The 24,554-nt window shown below is 60.5% G+C and overlaps 2 protein-coding genes across 14 annotated transcripts in view; both read right to left on the minus strand.

Annotated features, from left to right (window-relative positions):
- The window catches only part of GATAD2B (GATA zinc finger domain containing 2B), an 88,369-nt gene extending 80,822 nt beyond the window's left edge, over positions 1 to 7,547 (minus strand). The window contains exon 1 of the mRNA XM_045455884.1: positions 7,373 to 7,547. The gene's annotated coding sequence lies outside the window, so the exon portion shown is untranslated. The remainder of the gene's footprint in view (positions 1 to 7,372) is intronic.
- A 3,907-nt stretch (positions 7,548 to 11,454) lies between these two features.
- Positions 11,455 to 23,999, minus strand: DENND4B (DENN domain containing 4B). Of its 13 annotated transcripts, none has more exons than XM_045455890.1 (28): positions 23,244 to 23,481; positions 22,831 to 22,913; positions 22,241 to 22,580; positions 21,567 to 21,819; positions 21,302 to 21,371; positions 20,926 to 21,095; positions 20,607 to 20,851; positions 20,245 to 20,311; positions 20,087 to 20,145; positions 19,753 to 19,897; positions 19,376 to 19,551; positions 19,141 to 19,241; positions 18,549 to 18,866; positions 18,219 to 18,364; positions 17,791 to 17,930; positions 17,585 to 17,711; positions 16,982 to 17,207; positions 16,565 to 16,693; positions 15,198 to 15,788; positions 14,618 to 15,006; positions 14,383 to 14,505; positions 14,124 to 14,293; positions 13,903 to 14,038; positions 13,476 to 13,712; positions 12,902 to 13,019; positions 12,645 to 12,810; positions 12,490 to 12,554; positions 11,455 to 12,369 (listed from the first exon to the last, which is right to left on the minus strand). In XM_045455890.1, exons 3-28 carry the CDS (start codon positions 22,555 to 22,557, stop codon positions 12,224 to 12,226), a joined length of 4,830 nt encoding a protein of 1,609 aa, XP_045311846.1. In that variant the 5' UTR covers positions 22,558 to 22,580; positions 22,831 to 22,913; positions 23,244 to 23,481; the 3' UTR covers positions 11,455 to 12,223. The 13 variants fall into 13 exon arrangements, 11 of the variants coding, with proteins under 11 accessions (XP_045311846.1, XP_045311849.1, XP_045311850.1 ...); XM_045455893.1 differs by lacking the exon at positions 22,831 to 22,913 and having other exon boundaries at positions 12,902 to 13,076; positions 15,198 to 15,365; positions 15,620 to 15,788; positions 16,982 to 17,188; positions 23,244 to 23,478; XM_045455894.1 differs by lacking the exon at positions 22,831 to 22,913 and having other exon boundaries at positions 15,198 to 15,365; positions 15,620 to 15,788; positions 16,982 to 17,188; positions 23,244 to 23,477.
- Positions 24,000 to 24,554: the final 555 nt, after the last annotated feature.

Genomic DNA, 24,554 nt, shown 5'->3' on the forward strand with positions numbered 1-24,554 from the left:
ACAGCCCTTAGAAAACTTTCACCTCAAAGAGGAAAGCAGAATGGCAAAGCACAGTACTCTCAAAGCACTGAGATCACTAATACCTTAAGAAGCTCTTTCATGGTCAAATAGTTGTGAGAGCCTTTGCATACTTTAGCCATTCTTTTACCACTCCCAATGTACAACGTGTATTTAGACATGCAAGGCTCTGAGAAGTCATGCTGGGAGGAAATGTGCCTTCACTTAATGTAACCCCAAATTTTTCAAAACACTATTTGACCACAGAACTTTCTTCACATAAGACCTATAGATGCTATTCTATTTTTTGTTTTTGTTTTTGCTTTTGTTTTTAGAGCAAAAGAAAACTCTGTGAGAAATGTTAGGAGAATGGTAAGATCACAACTTTTGGGGTCAGGCAGAGTTGTCCAAATACGGATTCCAGCAAAATGACAACATCTCTGGAAACTGGGTTTTCTCATCTATAAAATGGTTACAATATCTCCCTCACAGAGTTACCATCTGAATTAAAATAGTACAAAGCCTGTACACAAAGAAAGTGCTTGAAAAATGAGCTTACATTTAAACAATTCTTTTAAATTCTAAAAGTTGCAAAAATCCAATCCAAAAAAATCTGAGAAGAAAATTACAGAATCCATGACTGAGACACTCCTTGAGCGGTATAAACTTCCCAGGATTTTGCGACCTTTTCTGTTCACTGGGATACTGGGGCAGATTTAAATCTGCCACATTTAAGACGAAAAACAGGAGTACACCACACCTACAGATGAAAATAGCTGCGAACAGAACTCCTGTCGTAGAAGGGTATTTCCGTCTTCAATGATAAAAAGAATATGAACAAGAAAAAAGGAGTTATGAGGAGAGCACATAACAAGTAAAAAGTGTGCAGTGTCTCACAGCTTATTAAGCACCTTTATGTACAGTCTCATCTGACAGAAATCTCTGGATTTCTGGGTTGTACAGCAGCTCTCGGATCCCCATTTCTGAGGTGAGGAAACTATGGCCTGAAGGTTACAAATGACCAAGCCAAAGTCACACAGACGAGAACTAGCAGAGCCAGGACTCCCAGCTCTGTCCTTCTGCCCCAGAATATAACAAAAGGGATACCTTCTAAATGTATGCGGCATTAGGGGCGCCTGGGTGGCGCAGTCGGTTAAGCGTCCGACTTCAGCCAGGTCACGATCTCGCGGTCCGTGAGTTCGAGCCCCGCGTCGGGCTCTGGGCTGATGGCTCAGAGCCTGGAGCCTGTTTCCGATTCTGTGTCTCCCTCTCTCTCTGCCCCTCCCCCGTTCATGCTCTGTCTCTCTCTGTCCCAAAAATAAATAAACGTTGAAAAAAAAATTTTTTTTTTAAAATAAATGTATGCGGCATTTTCTCATATTCCTATTTTTAGAATCTTTTAGGTGACGGGCGCCATGCTAGGCACTTGGAGACACAACAGTAGAAAGACGTGGTGTTTTTGAGGATGTTTACAGACCACGGAGGGGAGACAAGCAATATTTATAGGGTGAGATCAAAGAAGAAAGCGTATCTAAGTCTCTCTGGGAAAGTCAGGGAAGGCTTCCCACAAAGTAGCATTTGAGGTGGGACCTGGAAGCTGATCTAGGAACCAGAAGAACTGTATCTGCTCACGGACAAACCGTAAGGGAGAGATGCAAGGCTGGACAGAACGGCAAGGGCCAAGATTCCAGGGCCCGAATACTATGAAAGGTTTAAATTGCACCTTTACACAAGTGGAAACTATTGAATACCTTTGAGAAAGACCAAGAGAATAATCAGATCTCTGTGTTAAGCCATTCTGAATACAATATGATTGAGAGTTTAAAAGGGAACAAAACTAAAAACAAAGAGATCATGGCAATCTTCCCAATGAGAGTCGTAGGCCCAAAGTAGACCAGCAATGGAAATAGAGAAAGAGATACTGATTCAGAAATATTTAGAAAATAATGAATAAGAGAGAACTGCACAACAGTGCTCCCATTGCTGGCTTAGGTGACACAGAAGGGGAGCCGACGATGAACATGCTGGGTGTGAGGTTCGGATGGAAATCAGAGGCAGAGGAGTCTAGCACAGAGTAGAACACCAGAAACAAGAGGCTAGACTTTAAGAGAGATGCGATAATGTATAGGAGCACATGAAGGTTTTTTTGAATAATCAAGCGTTATTTATCATTTCAATGGGAAGGCAGTAATTTTATCATTATTTGTATGATGCTTCAAAGTTCACACTTTAAAATCCCGTATTATGCTAATCACATTTTGTACGTTTGTTATAAACAACTGTGAGATTAGGAAAACAGTTATTAGTCTCATTTGATCAACAAATATTTATTAACTATGTATCAAGCACTGTATTAGGCATTAAAATACCAAAATAAATCCATGCTTTCATGGACCTTGTATCATAGGAAGGGAAACAATAAGCAATAAATGTAAAAAAAAAAAAAAAAAAAAAAAAAAAAAAAGGGGGTGGGTGGGGCACCTGGCCCTGGCTTGCTCAGTCAGAGGGAGCATGTGACTCTTGATCTCAGGGTCGTGAGTTTGAGCCCCACTTTGCTATAGAAATCACTTAAATAAACTTTTTAAAAAACAATAAATGTAACAAATGTGTTATAAAGTTATAAGTGCTATAAAAAACAAAAATAGAGGGGTGCCTAGGTGGCTCAGTTGGTTAAGCTTCCGACTTCGGCTCAGGTCATGATCTCACAGTTCATGAGTTCGAGCCCTGCGTCGGGCTCTGTGCTGACAGCTCAGAGCCTGGAGCCTGCTTCAGATTCTATGTGTCCCTCTCTCCCTGCCCCACCCCAGCTCATGCTCTGTCTCTCTCAAAAATAAATAAATATTAAAAATTTTTATAAAAAATAAAAAAAATAGAGCATGGAAGAATTAGGGGTAAGGGGTGGTGAAGGTGCAATTTTAAGAGGTAGGATAAGACCTCACTGAAAAGGTGACATATTTAAACAAAAACTTAAAGTTGAGGAAATTAGTCATTTGTATTATCTCTGTAGGAAAAACTATTTCCCGCTGGCAGGAAGAGCTAGTGCCAAAATCCTAAGATACCGAATGTAACTAATGTATTTAAGTAACAAGTCAAGGTAGCTGGAACTGAGTGAGCAACAGGGAGAAGGACAGGTCAGCAGAGAAGGGGTAGGGAACCGCAGATCGTTTAAGATCTTGTTGGCCACTGTAAGGACAGACTTTTACTGAGGAATATGAGAATTTAAAAATTAGGAGCCTTATAAGGGCAGGTGAGATGGGGGAAAAAATTAGAAGCGTCCTCAAGGTCACGTAGCAAACAAATGTTAAAACTAGGGTTTGACCCAGGATTTCTAGATTCTCTATACCAGTGTTCTACTAGGCCCACCTGCCAGTTACTAGTCCTACAACCTTCCTCCCAGGAAGTCTGAATTTAAATACTCTCAAAAAGCTACTTTGGAAATAACTTCTAGGGAAGAAATGCACAAACTCTCCAGTTAACATTTCTAATCCCTCACAACTATAACGGGTACTTATTAATCCTCATGTCTAATCTAAATCCTACTGACATTCCAGCCTACATCTGGGGAGATTACAAATTCCACCTTCCCCCAAAATGAGACAAGATCAAGAAACTTTTGATCAAGAGGTTTAAAGCACGACTTTCAGATTCAAGTAATGATAACTTGAATTATTTTCAAAATGTACATGTTTTTATATTATCTGTGAAAATCAAGGAGCAAATGGCTCAGGAATGTGGAAGTGTTGTCATTTTTTGTCAATAGTTTACTGGTTAGTAACAATTAAATTCACGTGTTGTCAAAGCTGCTTCCGCAATTACTAGAACTCTTTGAGGTCTGGGATTTGACCGGTCTCACACCTCAAAAGTAACAAAATATGTGTTCTTATTCACCTGTTGCTTTTGGTACAATAACCCAAAACTCTTGATAGCTTCTTGCCAGTTAATGGCAATGTAAGACAAAGATTAAAGGATTTGAGGGAGACACCAACTAAGAAGAGTAAAAGATGGGCTAAGCTCTTTGACCACCCTGGGTCACTGCTCTCCAACTGAATGAACTCAAAAAACTACACAGGAATATTTCATACATCCGCAAGAGAGTAAAAGATGCAACATGAAAAGGAAGCATTTCAAATCAGATCTATCCTCCAATGCTTTCATCATTAGCACCTGAATCCAGGGGTCTCTGCTCTATGGACTCTGGAGCCACCAAGATCTGCTCAAAGTATCGCAGAAATAGAATACTGAGGATAAACTAAACAACACAGCTAAGAGAAGCTCTCCCCCGAAAAGCCAGCCCTTTTCAACAAAAACTGAACTTCCTCATGCATCTTTTCCCAAGCTTAGCCAATGCAGGCGAACTGCAACTTTGTGTGGCATTGTCTGATAGGTTGGATTTTTCCTGAGCAAGAGGTGGACAGCTTTACGCCAGGGCTAGATTTATAGTCAATCTGGGTGTGTCTTTTTTTTTTCTTCTTCCCTCCCCTCCAAACTGCTTCAGAAAATGCCTGACTACCGGACCTTGATGTGTTATGATGCCGTTCGATACTGCAAACGGTCTGGGAAAGAAAATTCCTTCGTCCGAGTTATGGCTCCAACCTTACACTTTCTCTAGCAGTTGCGTTAATCAATCAAAGTTGGCTTGGCTTTTCTCAATGAGCCCAGCAACACGAGCATTCTGAGTGCAGAGGGCTGCTTGTCAGCATGCTCGTCCCAGTGGGTTGGCTAACACGGAATATACTCCAAAGTCCCGAAACAACTGCTGCTCCCCTACACGCGCACCTCCAGCCTGGTGGGTGGGGAAGGTGAGGAAGGAAGGAACGGTAAACTGAAACAAGAGGCCTGGTTTACATACAACACACTCCTTAAAGCCAGGAGGAATCCGGAGGACCCAGCATAAGATCAGGAGGACAATACTACTGACACACTGACCCCACCCCACATGCTGCAGGTCTGTAACCAAATTCCAACCAACCTGAAGGTCTGACCAGGCCCAACCAGCGGGGAGGAAGGGTGTAGCGGGTTAGAAACATTTGTCCAAAAAAAAAAAAAAAAAAAAAAAAAACCATTAAAGAAAGGAAGAACGGGAAAAAGGAAAGGAGGACGGGGAAAGGGGGTGAGACAAGCAGCACTTCAATGAACTCTGGGACTATGAAGTTCAGAGAAAATCTTCACTTCTTCCCCCCCAACCCCGTGGCCTGATTTATGCTAACACAGCAGTGAAAGTCACCGCCAGAACGCAGATGTAAAGGGCTGATGAGGGAACCTGGTCAACACTGACCCTAAACAAGGATGTGAAGGCAGCCTCTATTCAGACCCTTTTCGAGCTGCCTCTAAACAGGAAGTTAACAGCCATCACACAGTCAGGGGAGGCAGACCACAGTGTGGTAAAGACGGATGCTGCTGCCAGCTACGGGTCCCTGTCACTTCAGGGACATGTTGTCAAGTAAGGAATAAACAGGACAGAAGTCCAGGGGCCTCACCGCTTCTCAAACTGGGTCACTGAGCCTGCAGCTCTGGGTTCTGATTCCTACCGGTCAACAGCCGTCTGCTGCGTTCCTCACCACGCTGACTACCTCGGCCACTAGGCTAGAACCTACGCTCCTCTACAAATGGAAGGCAGCACTACCACATCGGTACTCCGGCAACCTACCCGCTCAGAACGCCCAAGGAAAGAGGATGCGGGGCCCAGCCCATCCCCAAACGGTGACTAGGTGTCAGTCACCAAAGGCGCAAAGGAGCGGCACAGATGGGGGGCCCTCCTTGCACACGTACCGGAGCCCTCCACAGCACCACCTGCAGCAGCCCCAGGGGCAGCCTCCTTCACCCGGCGCGGACGGGAATGGTACTCCAGAACGGTACTCTATCCGCAGGGCTCCGGCACCAAGCACGCGAAGGAGACTTCCAGGAAGAGTTCAGGTCAGTGCAGCACAGAGAAAGCAGTGGAGTCAGCACCCAACACCCCAACAGGTTAACCTCCAACACACAGACACCACTGCTGCTGCCAGAAAACAATGGGGCATCGGTGGACGGGGAGGAGGACCGCGAAGAAGCACAGGCGGAAGGGAAGAATTCACTTTGTATCACATGCACGCACTGTCCATCCAAAACTAAATTCTTAGAAATAAAAATGTTTCAAACACCCAAAAGCACCAGCTCTTCCCCGCGGATCTGTGCAAACCGCTTTGCCCCAGCTGCTGCTACCCAGAGCTCGCGCTGCAGTGTGGCCTCCCCTTTGCCGAAACATAGTAAGCGTCCCCCCGCTCTCCCACGCGCACACAAAAGCCCTCCGCACCACCACGCATCGGAAACGAGAAAACTCCCGGTTCTCCGGATGACAGCAGAAGAAAAGGCGGAGAGCTGGCTCGGCGAACACGCACATGCCACCCACCCGCCATCAGGGCCTCTGTCTCCACCGCGGCGCCAGCCCCGGGCGCTAACACCTTGTGTCTGGAAAGAGTGCGAAGAGGCGAGCAAGCCCTCACGGAGGGGAAGGCTGTCCCGGGCTGGCGCAGGGCGCCCACAGCGGGGCTCGCTCCTCGGGGCAGCCGCGGGCGGGGCGGCAGAAAGGACGCTAGGTCCCGGAGTGGCTAGGGGAGGGCCGGTCCCAGTCCCGACGACCCCCAGGCGCCGAGCTGGGATGCACGCGCAGGGCGTCCCGGGAGCCCCGCGGGGTCAGGGGCAGCTGAGTCGCTACTCAGCTCAGAAGAGAAGCGCCCACACGGGCGGGGACAATTCCCTTCCCCGGCGGGAGGGCGACGGAATAAAGGGGCCAGGTTCCGCGCTGCCGAGCCCTTCACCTACATAAAGAAAAACCCTCGCGCCGCCCGCACCCTGCGGACCCCCCGGGGGCCCCGGCGGCCAGGAGACCCGGCCCTGCGCGCGGGGAGCGGCCCCCACGCCCCGAGGGCGCCCCCGGGGGCGGAGAGGGTCGGGGGGGGGGCGCTAGAGAGGAGCGGAGGGGACGCATGGCGGGCGGGAGGCCGGGAGTGGAAGCGGGGATGGCGGGGGAAACGGGGCGCGCGGGAGGGGAGAGAGAGTAAAAGCAGAAGGAACGGAGGGACGCGAGGCGGGGGCGCGCGAGGCCGAAGGGAAAGGCCGGGGCGCGCGCGCGGGCGGGGGAGGGGACGAGGTGAGGGGAGCGCGAGGCGGGGGCGCGCGGGGCCGGGCGGGGGAGGGGGACGCGAGGCGGGGGCGCGCGGGCGGGCGTCGGCTCGCGGGCGCTTCCCCTCCCCCGCCCTCCACCTTTCCCTTCCCCCACCTCCGCCGCCGCCGCCGCCGCCGCCGCCGCCTCCTCCTCCTCCCGGCTCCCTGCCGTCCTCAATGCTCACCGCCCCCGGGCGGGCGGGCGGCCAGGCGGGCCTAGGCCAAAGCTCCTCACCTGGCGGTGGCGGTGTAACTCCCGGCGAGCTCGCCTCCTCAGGCGGCGGCGGAGGCGTCGAAAAAGGGAGGCGACGGCACAGTGGGTTCCGGGCCCCGCCGACGGGACCGGGGGCGGGGGCGGGGGAGGGGGGCGGGCCGGCCCGGGGCGGGCGGGCGGAGCAGACACTGCGGTACAGACGGGGGCAGCGGCAGCGGCGGCGGCGGCGGCGGCGGCGGCGGCTGCACCGGCGGCGGCACCACACAAACAAGGACGCTGATTGGGCAGCTGCCAAGCGCCTCGGCTCCGCCTTCCCCACACGCCACGACGCCCATTGGGCAACCTAAGCCGGCCTCCCCGCCCTCTTCTTCTCGGCCACACCAATAGGAGACGGGATGCTGGGACTACACCCCACCCTTGAGGAGTGAGTGGCTGGAGAAGTGATGACTGGCGTACGTAATACCCAATCCTAAACGGAGGAGGGGGATGGTCTAGCGGGGGCGCGTTAATGGGTACCTCGGCCAGTCCCAGACACATCCGGGTCTTCAGCAGCCCATTAAGTGTCGGGGGTCAAAAAATCGCTTCAGGCTGCAACTTTACCTCAGAGACGTTTTGGTCCCCAGGCAGCCGCCGTACCGCAGTCTCCCCAAACCGGGATTCCCCTTCGGCCCGCTCTCATTCTTCCGACTCCAAAGATGGAGGCCGGCGAGCGGGCACCAGACTCCGCGGTGGGTGGTGGTTCATCGCGACAGAATCCCGGAATTTGACGGGGGCAGGAGCCGTGGGCGCTCCGGCCTGGCTGTGCGCGCGGGGCGTGGCCTGCCCGCGTCCGGCCCAGGCCTCGAGCCTCCCGGGGCCGGCGGTGCCCGGCGCGGGGCGGCCCGGCGTGCGGGGGCCTCGGGGCGAGGGGCGGGCGGGGCTCGCGGCACGAGGAGCTGCGTCCGCTGGGTCGCGCCTGGGCCCGGCGCCTCGAGCCGGCCTCCCTGCCTGCAGCCCAACTGTCGGAGCGGTTCTCGAGCTCCTCGAGGACCGGGATCCAGTGACCAGAGTCAGGGTGCCGGCGAGCCGCTGGCGAGCGCTGCGCTACGGGCTCATCACCTACTCTTTTGGGCCTTCCGCGGACCGATTCATTGATTGCTCCTAACTCTCCAGGAAGATAGTGTTGTCTCCAGTGTACAGGCGGGGACATAACGTGCCCAAAGTCACCCGTGCTAAGTGGCAGGGCTGAAGCCTGAACCCACGTCCATCAGGGTCGGGCTCAGAGAGGTTGAGTTACTTGCAAAGGTCGGACATTTAATTACGGAGGAGGCAGTGGTTTGAAACCAGGGGTAACTGGCTCCAGAAGCACTAGAATGTCCTTTTCAAATCCTTTATTGCTACTTTTTTTTAATGTTTATTTTTTAGAGGGGGCGGGGGGAGGCACAGAAACTGAAGCAGGCTCCAGGCTCTGGGGCTGGAACCCAGGAACCGTGAAAATCATGACCTGAGCTGAAGTCAGACGCTTAACCGACCGAGCCACCCAGGAGCCCCTCAAATCCTTTAGAAACCAAGGCAAAGGAAACTGGTGGAGGATGCTCCACGAAGATAGGTGGACCCCGGACGCCCCCGCCAAGGGGAGCGCCCATTCTTACATTTCTGGCTCCTAAGGTCCAGATGAAGAACGTGGTCTCTGGAGTCAGGCTGCCTGGGCTGTGTACCTCTCACCAGCTGTAGGATTTGGATGCAAGTTACTTAATCTCTCTTCTCTATGCCCCAGTCTTCCCTATGTGTAAAAGGAGAGTACTGAGGAGAGCGCCCAGCTCATGGGGTACTTGTGAGGATTTCAGAATAGTACACTTAGGGGCGCCTGGGTTGAGCCTCCGACTTGGGCTCAGGTCACGTTCTCATAGTTTGTGGGTTCCAGCCCCACGTTGGGCTCTGAGCTGTCAGCACAGAGCCTGGAGGCCTGCTTTGGATTCTGTGTCTCCCTCGCTCTCTGCCCCTCCCCCACTCGCGCTGTCTCTCAAAAATAAACGTTGAAAAATTAAAAACAAAAAACTAGTACACTTAAAATGCTCCGAACAGTGCCAAGGATATAGTAAGCACTCGGTGAATGTAATAAATGGTAACTATTGTGAGTTTTCCTCACTTCCACCCTCTTAGCTCTAAATTCAGCTTCTGTTGCCGTCTACCTGTTGTTCCCACCTCGCTCTGCCCTGAAAATTGCTTCTCATGTTGATGGCTTCGCTGCCTCGGTTCCTTAACATACAAGACAGAGGGCCTGTCATGTGCTGGGGATCCAGGGGAATTGTGACAAAGTCACAGCCCTCATTGAAGGTGCAGGCCTTCCCTAACCTGTTTTGCCCCTTCTCTGCCATCTGGCTGAGAGCAGACTCCGGGAGCACGGTGGCTGAAGATGCCGGCCTGACGAAGACACCTTTCAACAGAAAGACCGTGGAGGGGACTTTGAATCTAGAGTGCTCAAACTCCAAGGAAGACAAGTGTGTCCTCCAAGGGCTCCCTGTTGGAGTGGACCTGACCTTTCCCTCTGCAGACTGCCTGTTTGTTCGTTCTCTTTTTGAAGCTAGCATTTACGGAGCGTGCTTAGCACTTTATGCGGTTTATATAACTAATCTTGACGAATAATCTCCTTGGTTTGCAGGCAAGGAAAAAATGAGGCACAGCAGTTAATTTGGCTGATATAATACAATTAGTAAATGGCAGAGACAAGATTTAATTAAAATTCTGTCACACTCAAGCCTACTTGCTCTAAAGTGTGGGTGGAGAAAATTGAGCCAGGTAATTTAGGCATATCCTTCCCCTCATACAGCTCCCTAGGCCATAGGACCGAGTTGTCAGACGTCATAGTGAGTACTTTGCTATTGGAATTTCCAGATATTCTTGTGTTTGAAGAACTTTGGAGTCCTGTCCCATCTGTCTGTAGGTGTCTAGAAGGAAGCCCATAGGTGAGAGGTGTAAGCTGGAGACAAGGATGATTATCACTGTGAGTCAAGGGGAACTCTAGACCAATGAGATTGTGTGCTCTTGTAAGGTAGGGACAGAGCCCTAAAGTTCTCTCTGTACCTCCAGACGGTTCAGCACACTGCTGGACACTCTACACTCAACAGAAATGTGTATTTCAGAAAGGCTGTTGCTCCCCTGCAGACACAGGGAGAGGTTGATTCTGGGAGATGAGGTCTGGTCAGAAGCTGGGGTGACGTGAGGGTTCCTCACTGAACAAGGCATCTCCTCGTCCCTGGCGAGACTGATGGCATTTCCTAAGCCCCTGCTTCCCTCCTGTTAGGGCCCTGGAAAAGCATCTACCATGCTTGGCACAGGATGGGGAAGGGTCGGTCCTGTGGCTTGAAGCTTCCAGAATTTAGAGATAGTACTTCTCTCATCAGCCAGTGTTCTCCACTCCCAGGAATTTGCATAAAGCCTCACATAAGTTACTTCCTCCGCTGACACTCCTGCCCTCTGGGGAAGGACCCAAGGCATTTGTTTTGTTGGCTAATTCCCTTTGGTAATTATTGTTTCCGGAATTTATTTCATCATACAGGAAAGGGAGAATTCCGAGGAGGCCCGTCTCCCTGTTGCCCACATGCCAGGAGCGCCTCAGTCCTCGCCCCTGTCTTCCTGGCGCCGTCCCCAGGCTGGGACCCTGGCTGGAAGAGTAGGAACCGGGGCTAGAGCAGCTGAAGCAGCCTAGGACCACTGCCAGGGCGCCCAGGGCGATGAGAGGGCCAACACCAACTACCAGGGAGAGGGCCGTCCTATGGGGCGGTGCTGGAGAAGCCGAGAGGGAAAGGAGGCAGGGATGAGCTCAAGGCCCCCGGAGAATGGAGCCTTTGTGTGGGGTACAAATGAGGGACAAGGGGGCGATTGTGTGGGAGGGCCGGAAGTGCCACACGGACTGGCACCACCACGGCCAGCGCCAGACTCACCCCTCTCTTGCTCTCAGAGCTCCCGGGGCCCCAGGGGACCGGCACCAGGCCTGGTCCCGGAAAGCCGGCCACCCCAGAGGCTGCAAAGGGATGGAGAAGCAGAAAGGAGGATGTGCAGTCGGGGAAAAAGAAAAGGTATCCCCCACCGCTGTCCCAGATCCAGGAAACAAGACGCAGAAGGAAAAAGACAGAAGCAGCTTTTACTATATTTACATACAACAAAACTTTGCAAGGAACGACCCTTATTGCACGGTCCGGGCCCTGGGCGGGAAGGACTGGACTGGACGGGGCTTTAGCTCTTCCTGAGGGGGGTCTGGGGCTCCTCTAGATGGCCCCTGCCTCTTCCGCAGCTACAAGCCACTGAACCATGGTGCCCCGTGTCCCTTCTCTTTCTCACCATCCCTAAGAGCCTCCTAAGCAAGGGGCTATGGCTCCAAAATAAATAACTTAAAATACAAACACTAAGGTAGGAAGGTGTAACGGAGAGCCTCGGGCTACTTCGGCAATTCTGGGGAAGAAGAACCATCACTGGTGGGATGACATCCCTCCCTCCCACTCAGGGCAAAGGCTCAGTAGCTCTGTATTTTTCCAGTTGTTTTTTAAAACAAAAACTTGTAACGCGACCAGGGCGGTGCAGATCTGTGGGTGCCCTGGAGGAGAGTTCCTGGTACAATTTGGGGAAGAGTAGAACTGTGCCGACTCCCCTACGCCGCCCCCACCTCCTATAACATCAGCGTGAGCACACGGGGCAGGCCGCAGAGAGGGGACTATGACTTTTGGTCACAGTGGGTCCCGCTTCCTGCTGCCCGTGCACTCGGTGCCTATGGCTGGGCCTGCCTCGCAGGCCGTCCCCAACTCCTGTACGGAAGGAGTAGGGAAGCAGGTTGTCTCTGGAACCCTTTCTCCCTCACCTCCCCACCCCAGGTGGGAGACGAAAGCTTAAGGGTCCCTAGCATTCCAGAAGTGCTCCGAAACATTTCCGGCAATCGATGGCCTTCGCAGTGGGCATCTGTGCCCGCCGCTGCCGCAGCTCCTCCTTGCCCATGCTGCTGGCCAACTTGTTAAAGGCAGACTTGTACCTCTTGTCGAAGGTCACTAGGGAAGAAGGTGGAGGTGCGTCAACAGATCAGGAATCCAAGCGCCCCCCCCACCCCGCCCCCCGCAACACCTGGCCCCAGACCCTTCACCTCCTCAGTCCCCCGCCTGCTGCCTCACCTATGTCCATGTGGTCCTTGCCCAGAGCGGCCATTGTCAGGAATAAGATCTCACGGTAGATGCCCCTGCAATGGAGGCGGAGGGGACGAGTGAGAGAAAACGACTACAGAGCGCAGGATGGGAGGCCAGGGACCTCCCGGAGGGGAGCGCCATACCTCTGCAGGTGCAGGCCTGTGGGAGGCGGCCCCAGAGTTTCCAGCAGGAGCCCCACGGCTTTGTGTACTTCGCTGAGACCAACATAGCGCAACACCGATTCTAGCAGGTCCATGCTGAGGGGTGCGGGCACGGGGCCTGGCCACACCACCCGCTGCGGGACCTGGCCTGTGCGAAACGAAGGGAGGCAGCCAGGGTTACCAAGCCCTCGGGGCGTGGGAGCCGCCCCTTCCCAGCCTAAGCCAGATACCGGACTCACTGTGGACCCTCCAGAGCACATAGAGAGGTGGGCAGCTACTGGGGTCAGGGGTCAGGACATCCCACAGCAGCCGCACCTGCACAGACGCCGGGTCAGGTGTCAGCCAGGGAGACGGGGCCTGCAGGGGCCAAGACGAAGGGGGCGGGCTCAGGAGGTGGCGGGCAGAGGACAAGACCTGCACCGGCGGCGTTCCGGGATGCGGTCAGAGAGAAGAGGGAAGGAACGCTCATCCCCCACGAGAGCGCGCGCTCTCCGAGAGCACGCCCTCTGTTCTGCAGTCGCCGCGTCACTACTGCCTACACGCTGCCCGGGACCTAATGGGTGCCGAGTACGTGTGTGGCGGGATGAACAGACAAACGTCAAGGAGGCACCGTGACAGGTGCTGGGCGGTACACGAGATGCCTGACAGCCCCGGGCACTGGATGCTTGTGCCATTCTACAGATGAGAGAATCGAGGCTGAGGAGTGGCGTGAAAAGGCCAGGGGTCAAAGCAGGTGCCACCTCCGAAGCCCAAGGGGCAGAGCTGGGAGGTGAGGGAAGGAGCGCTCAGGAAGCAGGGGCAGGGGGCACTGACCTGGGGGGGTGGGGGCCCATCGCAGGAGGCCAGCACCAGGCAGGGCAGAATACTGGGCAGCCGCAGCCGCTGGAAATACCACAGGAGGTTCCAGAAGATGATGGGGTGGGCAGCCGGCAGCTCAGGCAATGCCAGCACCTCACTGCCCTCGTTCTCCACCAGCGACTCCAGCTCCTTCCGCAGCACCAGAGGGCTCAGATAGGCCCAGGCCCCAGCCTCCACCCGCCGGGAGGTGCCCTGTCAGGCACAAAGAGGGAGGGTGGTTCAGAGAGGATCGCGGCCCGATCCTCAGAGCCGGGTTCCCGCTGGGCCACCACGTCCAGCAGCTTCTGAGACGCCCCATGCCCTCAATGCCCATCGCACCCTACCACCCCCGGTGCCCCCTGCTGGGCGACACACGCAGACCCGGTTCCTCGCCAGCCCTTACCCCCGTGTGCCCATTGCACAGCTGGGGCTCATCCAGGGCGAGGCACAGCCTGCGGTCACTGAGCACAGGGCCCGGGCCCCCGGGGACAGGAGCGTCTTTGCTGCCACCGGCAGGGGCAGGCTTGGGGCTGGGGGCCCTGTGGAGGGATAAGAGGGGTCAGCCCTTGGGCCTCCACTCCCCTCCCCCCATCCCTCCCGGAGCACCCACCCTGGTTCGGGCACCTGGGTCTGGAATCCAGGGTCTGGACGCTGAGCAGGGGCACGAAGGGGCAGGCGCAGAAAGGGCAGACGGTGTTGAGGTTGGAGTCATCAGGTGCCCAGCCAGCCATGATCTCCTCGTCGTACACCAGCGAGTCACAGGCCCGGCACAGGGAGCAGCTGGACAGCAGGATCTGCAGGGAGAGGACCCCGCCAGGCTCGGGAAGCGTCCTCCCGCCTCCCCTGCCCCCGCCTCTGATGGAGGGATGCGGGCTATCCTCACTTCCAGGGAGGGCGGCTGCAAGGACCCAGGGGTGTCACTGAGGCGCTCTGAGGACCGGCGAAGGCTCAGGCTACTGAGAGAAGACTCGGAGAGGTCCCACTCGCTGCCCAGAGAGGCTGAGCTCTGCCATCACAGGAGAAAGCCCCCTTAGGGCCTCCCCGGGGCCGGCTCCGCACTGGCAGCCCCCCTGGGCCCCCGGGTGCCCCCATAGCTGCACCCTCCCCTCGCCGGCTACCTCAGAGGCAGTGGATCCAGGGCGCTCACGGGGGCGCAGGAGGCTGTCCATGGGGCTGCGGCGGGCTGGGGGAGGTGGGTCAGGGGGCAGCTCGGGCGGGGCGCCGCGCGAGGCAGGGGGGCGGCGGGAAGGGGTGAGCAGCTGTTGCAGGCGGGTGCCCAGCCCTCGTCTGGGGGTGCGGGCCTCGTCCTGACGCCCACCAGCCTTGGGCGTCCGCCCACTCAGCCCTTCCGGGGCCTCGGTGGACTGGGTGCTCAGGGCAGAGCCCGAGTCCTCCGGGCTGCCCCCAGGCGCCGGCTCCTCCCCGGTCAAGCTCAGGTCGGAGAGGCTTCCATCTCGCCAGGGCACAGGGGACCCCCGGGGCTCCAGGACCCCCAAGGCCTCGATCACTGCGGGGCAGAGAAAAGTCGGGAAACGCGGCCCCTGGCTGACCAGACTCTGGCGCCACAGCCCCGCCCACCCCCAGCCGACGAAGTCCCAGACGAGGTCCTCCAGCTTCCACGGCGCCCCCCATAGAGAGCCCCTCTCTTCCTGGCAAGTGCTTAGGAAAGCCGACTGGGGGTCAGACAAGGGTACTCACTGTGGGCCACGCCGGCCTCCACGGTGGGCTGGGCCCCGCGGGCACTGCCCAGGCTGCCGCTTTTCACCAGGCGCCCTGTGGGTGAAGCTGGGTCCCAAAAGCTTCGACCAGCCCAAGTGGTCTGGCGCTGAAGCGGGCGGGTAGGGGAGTGACGCTCCAGACGAGGCTCTGCAAAAGACGGGGACGAGGCCAAGAGGCAGCCACCTAGAGACCAGCCCTCTACTCCAACACAGGGCTCCCCGCATGGACCGGGGTCGCAGGGACCCTCCCGGGCAGAACATCCTCCCCTTTTTACCGGCCAAGCACAGCCCACCCAGAGTGCCCAGAACACCCAGTGCCCACCACGAGGCCAGCCCTGGCCCCTCACGCTTCTCTGCTGGAGCCTGGCTGCTGTCCCCAAGCCTGTCCCGGCCCCCACCCACCTGTCTGGGCACCGCCTGCCTCTGGCGCCGCCGCCTGCTGCTGCTGCCGCCGCCGCCGTTCCCTCAGGGGCTGGCGGAACTGAGCGGCCCCCAGGACAACGTTCCGGAGCTTGGCCCAGCGCAGGCGTCCGCCCGGCGTACCAGACAGCCACTTGCTTTCCAGCACAGCCTGCCAAGCACAGCACCCATCAAGATGGCCTACTTCCACGCCCCGACGATGGCCTGACGGCCACTGCCTGTTTCAGGGACGCCGCCCGGGACCCAGGGGCCACCTTCCCCTGCAGACGTCCTGCCTGGGTGGGTCCTGCCCACGGCTCGGCCAGGAGCGAGAGCCCAGATGAGGGAATCAGCAGCAGCTGCCGCTGAGGAGTCTGGAGGAAGCCAGAAACGGCGCAGTTTGCACCCAGGCTCTGCTGCTTATCGAGTATATGGCTTCGAAGAAATCTTTTCACTTTCTCAGCCGTTAGCTTCATCGTGTAAAAAGCAGGAGGCAGCTTAGGGTCACGCTTAAGGGCCTGAGTGCAGGAAACATCCGCGTGCCCCCGTGTTCACACCCAGCCCCCCAACCTCCTCCCGGGGCGTGGGGCACTGGACGAGGTACCAGCCCTCTGCACCCTCACTGCCCCCCTGGGACGATGGGGTTGTGCTGAACTCAAACACAGGCACCGTGCGGCGGGTCTGGAGCAGCTCCCGGCTCACCGGCTGACCCCACGGCTACCGGTGGGTCACAGCGGTACCTGCCCAGCCGCCTCGTCGGGGCTCTGGCGAGTGCGAAAGCGGCCAAGTAGGAGGAAGCCCCGTGTGGGCGCTAAGGAGCTCCGGGCACGGGGGAGAAACACAGTGGGTGGTCACGGGGCGAGTCCCCGAGGGGGCGTCAGGGAGCAGCACCCTCCCCGCGGCACACCGGCCACCGCCCGCCCTCCCCACCCTGGCCGGATTCGGCACCTTGTTGTAGTAGCCGTAGGTGATGGTGTTGGGCACGACGCCGGCCCTCCGCATCTCCAGCATGACTCGCACCGACAGCACGGGCTGCCCGTAGTGGGAGCACAGCTGCATCAGCACCCTGTAACACACCTGGGTCGGGAGGGAGGGGCGCAGGATGAGGGTCCCTCCCAGCCCCGACACCCCCCACCCCCCCCACCCCACCCCCCCGGTCCCAGCAGGCACCTTCTTGCAGCCTCCCCACGTCCCACAGACCCCACCGGTCCCCCGGGGCACCCAGGGTCTCCGCCCTTCCTGCTGACACGCAGGGTCGGTCCCCACGGCCGTGCCCTGAACACGCCCACTCAGGGAACGTTCGGAACACCTGCCCGGCTCCCCACGGCTGCGCGGTCCGCCCCGCGGCGGGGCGCGGAGGCCCACCTCGTCCGGCAGCACCACCTTGCGGCTCTCCATCTGGCGCAGCACGTGGTAGGCCGTGTGCAGAGCCTGCACGCGGGAGGGCGCCGAGCGCACGTAGGCGGGCAGACACAGGAACCACAGCCCGTAGCAGTGCCCCAGCAGACACCGGGCCCACAGCTCGGGCACGGCCGCCGACTTCTGCGCCATCCGCTGGGCCACCTTCATCTCCTGGATGGGGCGGGGACGCCTGGGTGAGGACAGCGCCAGGCCAAAACAGGTCTTAAGGTGGGGGGGGGGGCAGGAGCACCCCCCTCCCTGAGCAAGGCTCTGCGCTCCGAGGAGGCGGGAGGGGTGCCGCACTCAGGCTTCCGCCCTGCAGCCCCGGGCAGACAGGCCGGCCCTCCAGCAGGTGCCCTGGGAGAGGCAACAAGGCCCTGGCTTCCCAGACCGGCCGGGACAGAGCGACCGTGATGACGGTGACGGTAACGGCAGCTGACGTCTCACGTGCTTTTCGCGTGCAAGCGCACGGACACCGGCTAATAATAGCGGAGGCGCCAGTCCATCCAATTCACGGATGAGGAGGTGGCCGGAGTCAGGGGTGTCTGGGGCCCACGTCCCAGTTACCTGTTTGGTACGGCGGGGGGCAGGGCTGTTGGGGGCACTGCGGGTCGGGCCCGGCACGGGCAGAGCCCCGGGCTGCTCCTGAGGAGACTCAAACAGCTCGGCCCGTAGCTCTGGGAAGCCGTCGTAGCTGGAGGGGCAGAGGGAGGCCGCATCAGGAGCAGCCGACACGAAGCCAGCCCGCGGGGCTTGGAATAGGAGGCCCTCACCAGTACTGGGGGGCGGATTCACTGCCCTCTGGTGCTGGGGGCTCCTCGGGAGGGGTGATGAAGACGGTGAGCTCGCTCCCCGACAGCTCCTCCAGCTCCACCAAGGGCGTGGGCTCAGGCTTGTCCTGCTCTGGGTGCACCTGAAGCAGGAGGTGAGAGAGCGAGGTCACGGCGGTGGGCACGGGCCAGGGTGTCCAGGACCCGGCCTCTCCCTGAAGGGCACAGCAAGGCCCATGCCCCCCACTTCCCAGGCCCCGGAGGTGGAGCGGGTGCAGTGGGCTGGGGGGGGGGGGGGGGGGGAGGGTGGAGTCAGAACCAGAGGGAGGTGTGCAACTAAAGCAGCCACACGCGGGGCACGGACGACATTCCCAGCACCGACCGGGCGTCGAGCGGCTGCGGTGGCTCGAGGGAAGGACGGCGCCCAGTACCTTGTCCACGCACGAGTCAAAGAACTCCAGGGCGGCGTGCCGGGCGGAGCCGAAGGAGCACTCCTCGATGAACTGCGAGAACATCTGTGTGCGCAGCAGCTGGCAGTACAGCTTGTGGCTGGAGCGCTCCCGGGACTTGAGGAAGCCTGGGGGGGGGGGGCGGAGCGTGGGGCAGGCGGGGTCACGGGTCACGTACCGGCCACAGCCTTCCCGAGCCCCCTCTGCACCCCCTGCCTGAGACCGGGGGTGGGGGGGATGTCCGCGAGGGCGGGGCGGGGCGTCTCCGTGCCCGGGGCTCCCTCCAAGCCCAGGAGAGCGCAGGGCCCGGACCTGTGCCCACTGAGACGTTTGCCGGCTGAAGGAACGAGCAAGCAAGCAAGTGGCTCCGGGACCCCCAGCCCCCGGACGGCCCTCCCGAGACGCCCCGACTACCCTGCAAAAAGAAGAGGTTGTCGACATCTCGAGCGCCCTCGGAGGGGGCCTGGGTGAGGGGGCGCAGGAAGTCCCGGTAGCCCTTGAGCAGACACGCCATGAAGCGGAGAAAGGCTCCCTGGACTTCACGCTCCAGCCGGGCCCGGCGGCCGCACACGGCCTCGTAGTCCGTCAGCAGGAACTCCAAGGACGCCTCTTCCTCGGGGCCAGTGTACGCTGGGGACCAGGGCAGCCCGAGTCAGGCCAGCCTCGACCCCCGCCCCTGCCGAGCCAACGCCAGCTCCCGGCATGCCCGTCAGGTGGCAGTTTCCAGCCTCCCCGGGAACGAGCTCGCCCCCACCCCGGCGTTCGGAACACGGGTACCCCCCGCCTGCCCTCTCGCCGACTTCCACCAGGTGAGACCCCAACACCTCTGACCTCGGGGAAGGCCTAGCTCTCCACAGGCCTCCCTACCCGTGGGCTTGGCCCCCCGCCCCCACAGGGCTCTCACTCTGGTCCAGCTGCTGGTAGAGGTGTGTCAGCGTAGCCAGCAGAACCTTGTAGGGTCTGCGGGGCAGGGTCCGAGGGGAGAGGGGCTTCTTCTCCTCAGTCCTGTGAGATAAGCAGCAGGAGGGAGGAGCGGTGGGGCCTGTGTCCCGCCTCCCCCACTGTCTGTCCCCGGCTCTTGGTGAGCGGGGGCGTGGCACGCACCAGCCCGGGGTGGGGGGGAGGCCCGGCCCTCTTACTGGAACAGCGTGTTGGTGTCGAGATCCACGCAGATGACGTCAGCAGGTGGGTCATGCAGATCGAAGTAGCTGGAGTGGATGCCCACGATGAAGGGCACGGGGGCGTTCAGCACGTCCGCCAGCGCCAGCGGGCACAGCGGAATGTAGGGGCACTGCCAGTGTAGCGGGAAGATCATCTGCAGCACCAGGCAGTGAGGGCCACTGAGGCGGGGACGGCAGAGGGGGCGCAGCGGGGGTGGGGGGGGGGGACTCTGGAGAACGGCCCCCCCGACCGAAGCTGTACAGGTCGTGCCCAAGGAGAAGGCGGAGGACCCTCTGGGAGGAAGGAGAGGGCAGCAGAGGCTGGGGAAGGTGGGCCGGCCAGGACGGGCACTCACCGACACCAGGGCCTCGCAGACGCTGGTGAGCAGGTCCGGCCGCAGCGAGTGCACCAGCAGCTTGTGCTCCGTGAGCACGGCCAGCAGCAGGGTGACGGCCAGCTCGGGGCCCAGGCTCTGCAGCAGCTGCAAGAAGCTGGCACCACTGCGGGCAGTGCGAGGTGGGGGGTCACCGGGAGACCCCGGAGAGGCCTCCCGACACACGATGCACAGACGCCCCGGGGGCCCGGCCTCCAGACGTCGAGAGCCGGGCGCTCCCGCCTGGCGCCTACATGTCCTTGGTCGCCACAGCACCCGCCCCCCCCCCCCCCCACCCCACGACCCGGGCACGTACCTGAGGGGCAGGGGTGAGGACACGGGCTGGCAGAGAAGCAGGTTGTCATAGGGAGACATCTGGGGGCAGAAGGGCCGCAGGTCAGAATGACAGAGGCCGGACCACGTCCCTCCGCCCCTCCTCACCTCCCCGCCCCCAACACCCCCCCCAGGACTCACCTGTACCAGGATGCGAGGTCTCTGCGGGGAGGGGAAGGGGACGTTGTGAATGAAGTGAGAGATGTGCCTGGGGAAGAGAAGGATGCGCGTGTCCTTCACCTGTCCCCCAGAACCTCGGGCCTCCCAGAGCTCCACCTGGAGGCCCTCACCTGCCGTCAGAGACCCTGCTGCACAGAGAGGTCACGCAGGCGCTGTCAAGACCTAACTAGCAAGCGTGGGCTGGAGCTCAGGCCCCACTCACCCCTCAGCCCGTGGCGTTTCCCCGCCCCCACTCCTCTGCCCACCGCAACCTCTCCCGTCCCTCCTGGGCTCCCCAGCCCTCCCTCATCACCCCTTCCCAGCGTCACGGTGCCCATGCTCACGCTTCCAAGGGCAGGCGGTGGGGGCCCGAGACGGAGTAGCGGTAGAGGAAGGTGAGGAAGGCTCGGAAGGCCGGGAAGGCAGGCCAGCGGGACAGCACAGCAATGGCGCGGCGGCTGCGCACGGCCCGGCCCCCCAGCGCCCGGCCACGCTCCACCGCACTCAAGAGGCCCAGGGCCCTTGCTTGCCGCTCCGACAGCCTGGCCCTCGGGAACGCCTCGTAGAACTGCAGGGCAGCCCCGTACACCTGGCAGGGGGGCAGAGGGGCCGTCAGGCGGGCTCTGCACGGCCTGGACCCCGGGGTACACCCCGCACACCCACCTTGTCTCCAGCTGCACCCGTGAGCACGAAGGTGGAAAAGACGGGCACGGGGTACTTGGTCTGGGCAGGCCAGCACTCGACAGTGGCCCCCATGGGCAGGCAGAAGACGGGCACCGACTCGGGCAGCGGGAAGGCCTCGTTGTCCTCCTCCGGGTAGCGGCCCAGCAGCTCTGCGGCGCCGGCGGAGTGGGGGGCACCAGGAGGAGGGCCGATCAGACTCCGGGGTGTAGGAACCAGGGGATGCGAGAGAAGCGCCCGGTGGCAGAGGGGAGGTGGGTTCTGGACACGCAGGTGGTGCCGGCCGAGAGGCGCCAGGGCAGAGGGACACGAGAGACCGGGGGGGGGGGGGGGCTGGGGGGACAAAGGGGTTACTCACCTGCCTCGTACACCAGTGTGTTGGCCTTGGCCAGGCCCACCTTGTAGCACAGGTGCACCGCTGGACCCCACTGTCCCAGAAGCAACGAGAGACAAGCAGATACGTAGGTGACGACGTTTCCGGGAGCCGTTTGCTCTACCACCCCCAAGGAGTCCCCCAAGAAAAGAGCCACCCCTCTGGGTCCACCCCCGCCCTAGAGGCCCTAGGCCATCCTTTGTGCCCGGTTTCCACACCCTCACGCCAACGCCTCGCGGGCCCCGCTCACCATGCCAGGGTTGAGGTTGCGGGGCAGTCGGCAGTAGGTGTGAGGGGTGCCCTCGCCCTTGCTGGGCAGCACCAGGCAGAGGTCAGTGATGCCCAGGGCGTGCAGCCCTGCCCCCTCTGCTGCCCGCCGGTAAGTGAGGTAGGTGCGGGGGTGCCCTGGGCCGGGAGGGGCCAGATTGGCCGAGTGGCTGTAGGGCGTCGTGTCTAGCACTTGGAAGCCGGGCTTGGGTCGCTCCTTCCCCTCGTACAGCACCCTGGGCACAGAGCAGAGACAGATGTCAACAGCCCAGGGCAGATCCGCCTAACCGGTCCTACCTCCCAGCCTCGCACCCTCAGCCGTGTCAGAGTGGACCCCGGGGCCCGCTTCTGGCTGGACTCTGGCCCTGGCTCTCTCCCTCTTGGTCAGCAGCAACCCCTCGAGCCCTCCGTGGCCTGCACACTCATTCGTAAATGCGACGAGGAAAAAGCCCCATTTGCTGACTCTGTGCCGCGTCCTACACGTGGGTGACCTCGTTTAATCCTGTCACCTGTCACCCTGAGGAGGTGTCATTTCCCCCGTTTTACAGACCGGGACACAGGACGCGGGGCTGGAAGCTGGGGACCCACCTCCATGGGAGCACTAGGTAAATACACCGGCCCCTTGGCCGCCCAGTCCCCATGCAGGGGGCCACGCACCCCAGCTCCACCAGAGGGGGCTTGTCACGGCCCCTGCGGTAACAGATGACGGGCTGAGTTCCACCCAGGAGCCCGGCGCTGAGTTCCAAGGGGTGGCCCCCAGCAGAGGTCTGGATGCAGGTGTAACCCTGGGGCACCTCCTCGCCCAGGGCCCTGGCAATGACCGCCACATCCGTGATGGGATCAGCCGGCCGCGGAGGGCGCAGGGGCCCGCTGGGCTCGGGAACCCACGGCTCCTCGGGGATGGGTGCTCCGCTCCCGGAAAGCCCGGCTATCACGAAGTAATCCACCAGCCGGGGGGGCCGCTCCTCCGCCATGGCCCCCCCCTCACTCACTGCATCTGGAACAGTCAAGCGCGGGAGAGGTGAAGAAGCGAGGGAGGCGACCCGGGAGGTGACCCCGAGCGCTCCCACCCCTCCCGGCCTTCCAGGGGAGGGTAGGACCGGCGGTGGTCCGCCAACCCCGAGCGCTCCCGCCCGTGACGTCAGCAGGCCCTTAAAGAGACCCGGGCCCTCCCGCGGGGCGGCGCCAGCCCTCTCCCCAAACCAGCCGAACGCCACTCTGGGCTCGCGGCTGACCTCGGCTCTGACCTCAGACTGCTCCCGAATCCCCTTTAAAGGCCCCACCCGTGCTGGCTCCCGACTGCGGAGATCGCAATCTTTTCTGCAAAGGCCTGCAATGACATCATGCCAACCCGAGAGTCTTTTTTAAAAAGGGGTTTCTGACCTTCCGACTCTACTGGTGACATGAGGGCCTCACGACCCAGCTAACGTTCTTAAAGAGCGCCCCTCTAGGTTTCCAGGGAAGCCCACAAAACCCAAGTTTTCGTGTCTTTTAAGCAGACTCAAGTACCCTTGTTCCTAAGCTAAGTCCAGCAACCCCACAGCCCTGCGTCCTCCCACCTCCACGATCCTGAAGTTGGGTCCAGAGCCGTCTGCCCTCCTCCGCGGAGCCCAGGGAGGGAGACGGGAGCCCCACGGGCCTGGAGCGACTGTGTTCTCACCTGCCGCCATGGCCCAACCCGAGAGTGGGGGCCCCGGGGGTCCCCGAGCCCCAGGGCGCAGAGCTGGGGCGCAGCTCGGTGGGTGGCTGCTGCGGAGGACTGGAGGCGTGGGGCGCCGCGGAGGGGAAGGGAGGGGACTTCCCGAAACCCGGGAGGGGAAGCTGCGCGGGCGGAAGTCGGCCCGAGGGCGCGCGGCGGGGGGACCGCCGGGGCCGGGCCGGGGGCGGCGGGCCCGGCGCGCGGCCCCTCCTCCGCCTTCCCGCAGCGCTTCCACCCCCCCCCCCCATGCCCTCCCCGCCCGGCCAGGCCCCGGCCCTGGCCCCACGCGGCCGCCCCGGCCGGGAGCTGCTGCGGGAACCGCGGGGCCGGGGGGGCGGGGGGCCGGGGGGGACGCCCGCCGCACACCTGCGCGCCCGCCCCTGCCCCGCCGGGCTGCGGGGCGCCGACCGCGGCGCCCTCCCCGCGCTTTCACTTCCCCGCGGCGGAGGAAGCGGAACCAGATGCGCAGCCGGCGCCCGCCCGCCTCCGCCCGCGCCGCCCCGCCCGGTCCGGCCCCTACCTGCCGGCCCGCGGCTCCCGGGCTCCCGGCCCGCGGGCCGGGCGGGGCGGCTCGGAGGCGGGCGGCTGGCGGGCTACCCGGTCCCGGACATGGCGCCGGGCTCGGCTCGCTCCCGCCGGGCGGCGGACGGAGGGACAGGCGGCCGGGGCGCCGCGCCGCACTCGTCCGCGCGCCCCGCTTTCCCTGAGCCCCTCAACCCCCCCCCCCCCCCACCTCAACCCCGCACCCCCGGCCGTGACCCCGCCGCGCCCGCCCGGCGCCTGCAGCGCGACCCCTGGCGGCCGGGAGGGCCCCCTGCACGCAGGCCGCCGGGCCTGGTCACATGTGGCCCAGGAGGCCCCGGCTGGCTGCGCCGACCCTGTGACACCGCTACTTCCAGGTTTAGGGGACACTGCATTCCCTGTTGGCTTCGGCCACAAGCTCTCAGTTCCCTTTTCTGAAAAAGACAAGGGCTTTGGAAAGAGGAAGAGGAGAGGCCGGCATCGTGGGGTGTAGGGAAAGCAGGGGGGCAGGGGAGCCGAAGGGGACACCACTCCCTTGACTGGTGAGTGCGGAAGAGCATGGAGGGCAGAGGGCAGTCAGAAAGGGGAAGCCTCTCCAGGCGAGTGGCGAGAGACCCGGGAGCATCCCACCGAGGCTGCCCAGGTACGACTGTCTCCTAGGCTCTCCCGGGACCCAGCCTGAGTCCTGCCGGGCATCCACAATTGGTGTGAAAGCCTCCTCGGAGCCAGCTGCCCCTGGGTAAACTTCGG

This window comes from Leopardus geoffroyi, chromosome C3 (assembly GCF_018350155.1).
Source record: "Leopardus geoffroyi isolate Oge1 chromosome C3, O.geoffroyi_Oge1_pat1.0, whole genome shotgun sequence".
NCBI classification, from domain to species: domain Eukaryota; kingdom Metazoa; phylum Chordata; class Mammalia; order Carnivora; family Felidae; genus Leopardus; species Leopardus geoffroyi.

Bases quoted from the DNA above. Each gene is read 5' to 3' on its own strand.
- DENND4B (XM_045455887.1), bottom strand. The intron at 21,096-21,301 runs GTGAGTAACCCC...CCGGCGCCGCAG, and splicing joins CACACTGGTGTACGAGGCAG to AGCTGCTGGGCCGCTACCCG. The intron at 14,039-14,123 runs GTGCCCGAACCA...ATCCCTCCACAG, and splicing joins ACCCTGGATTCCAGACCCAG to GGCCCCCAGCCCCAAGCCTG.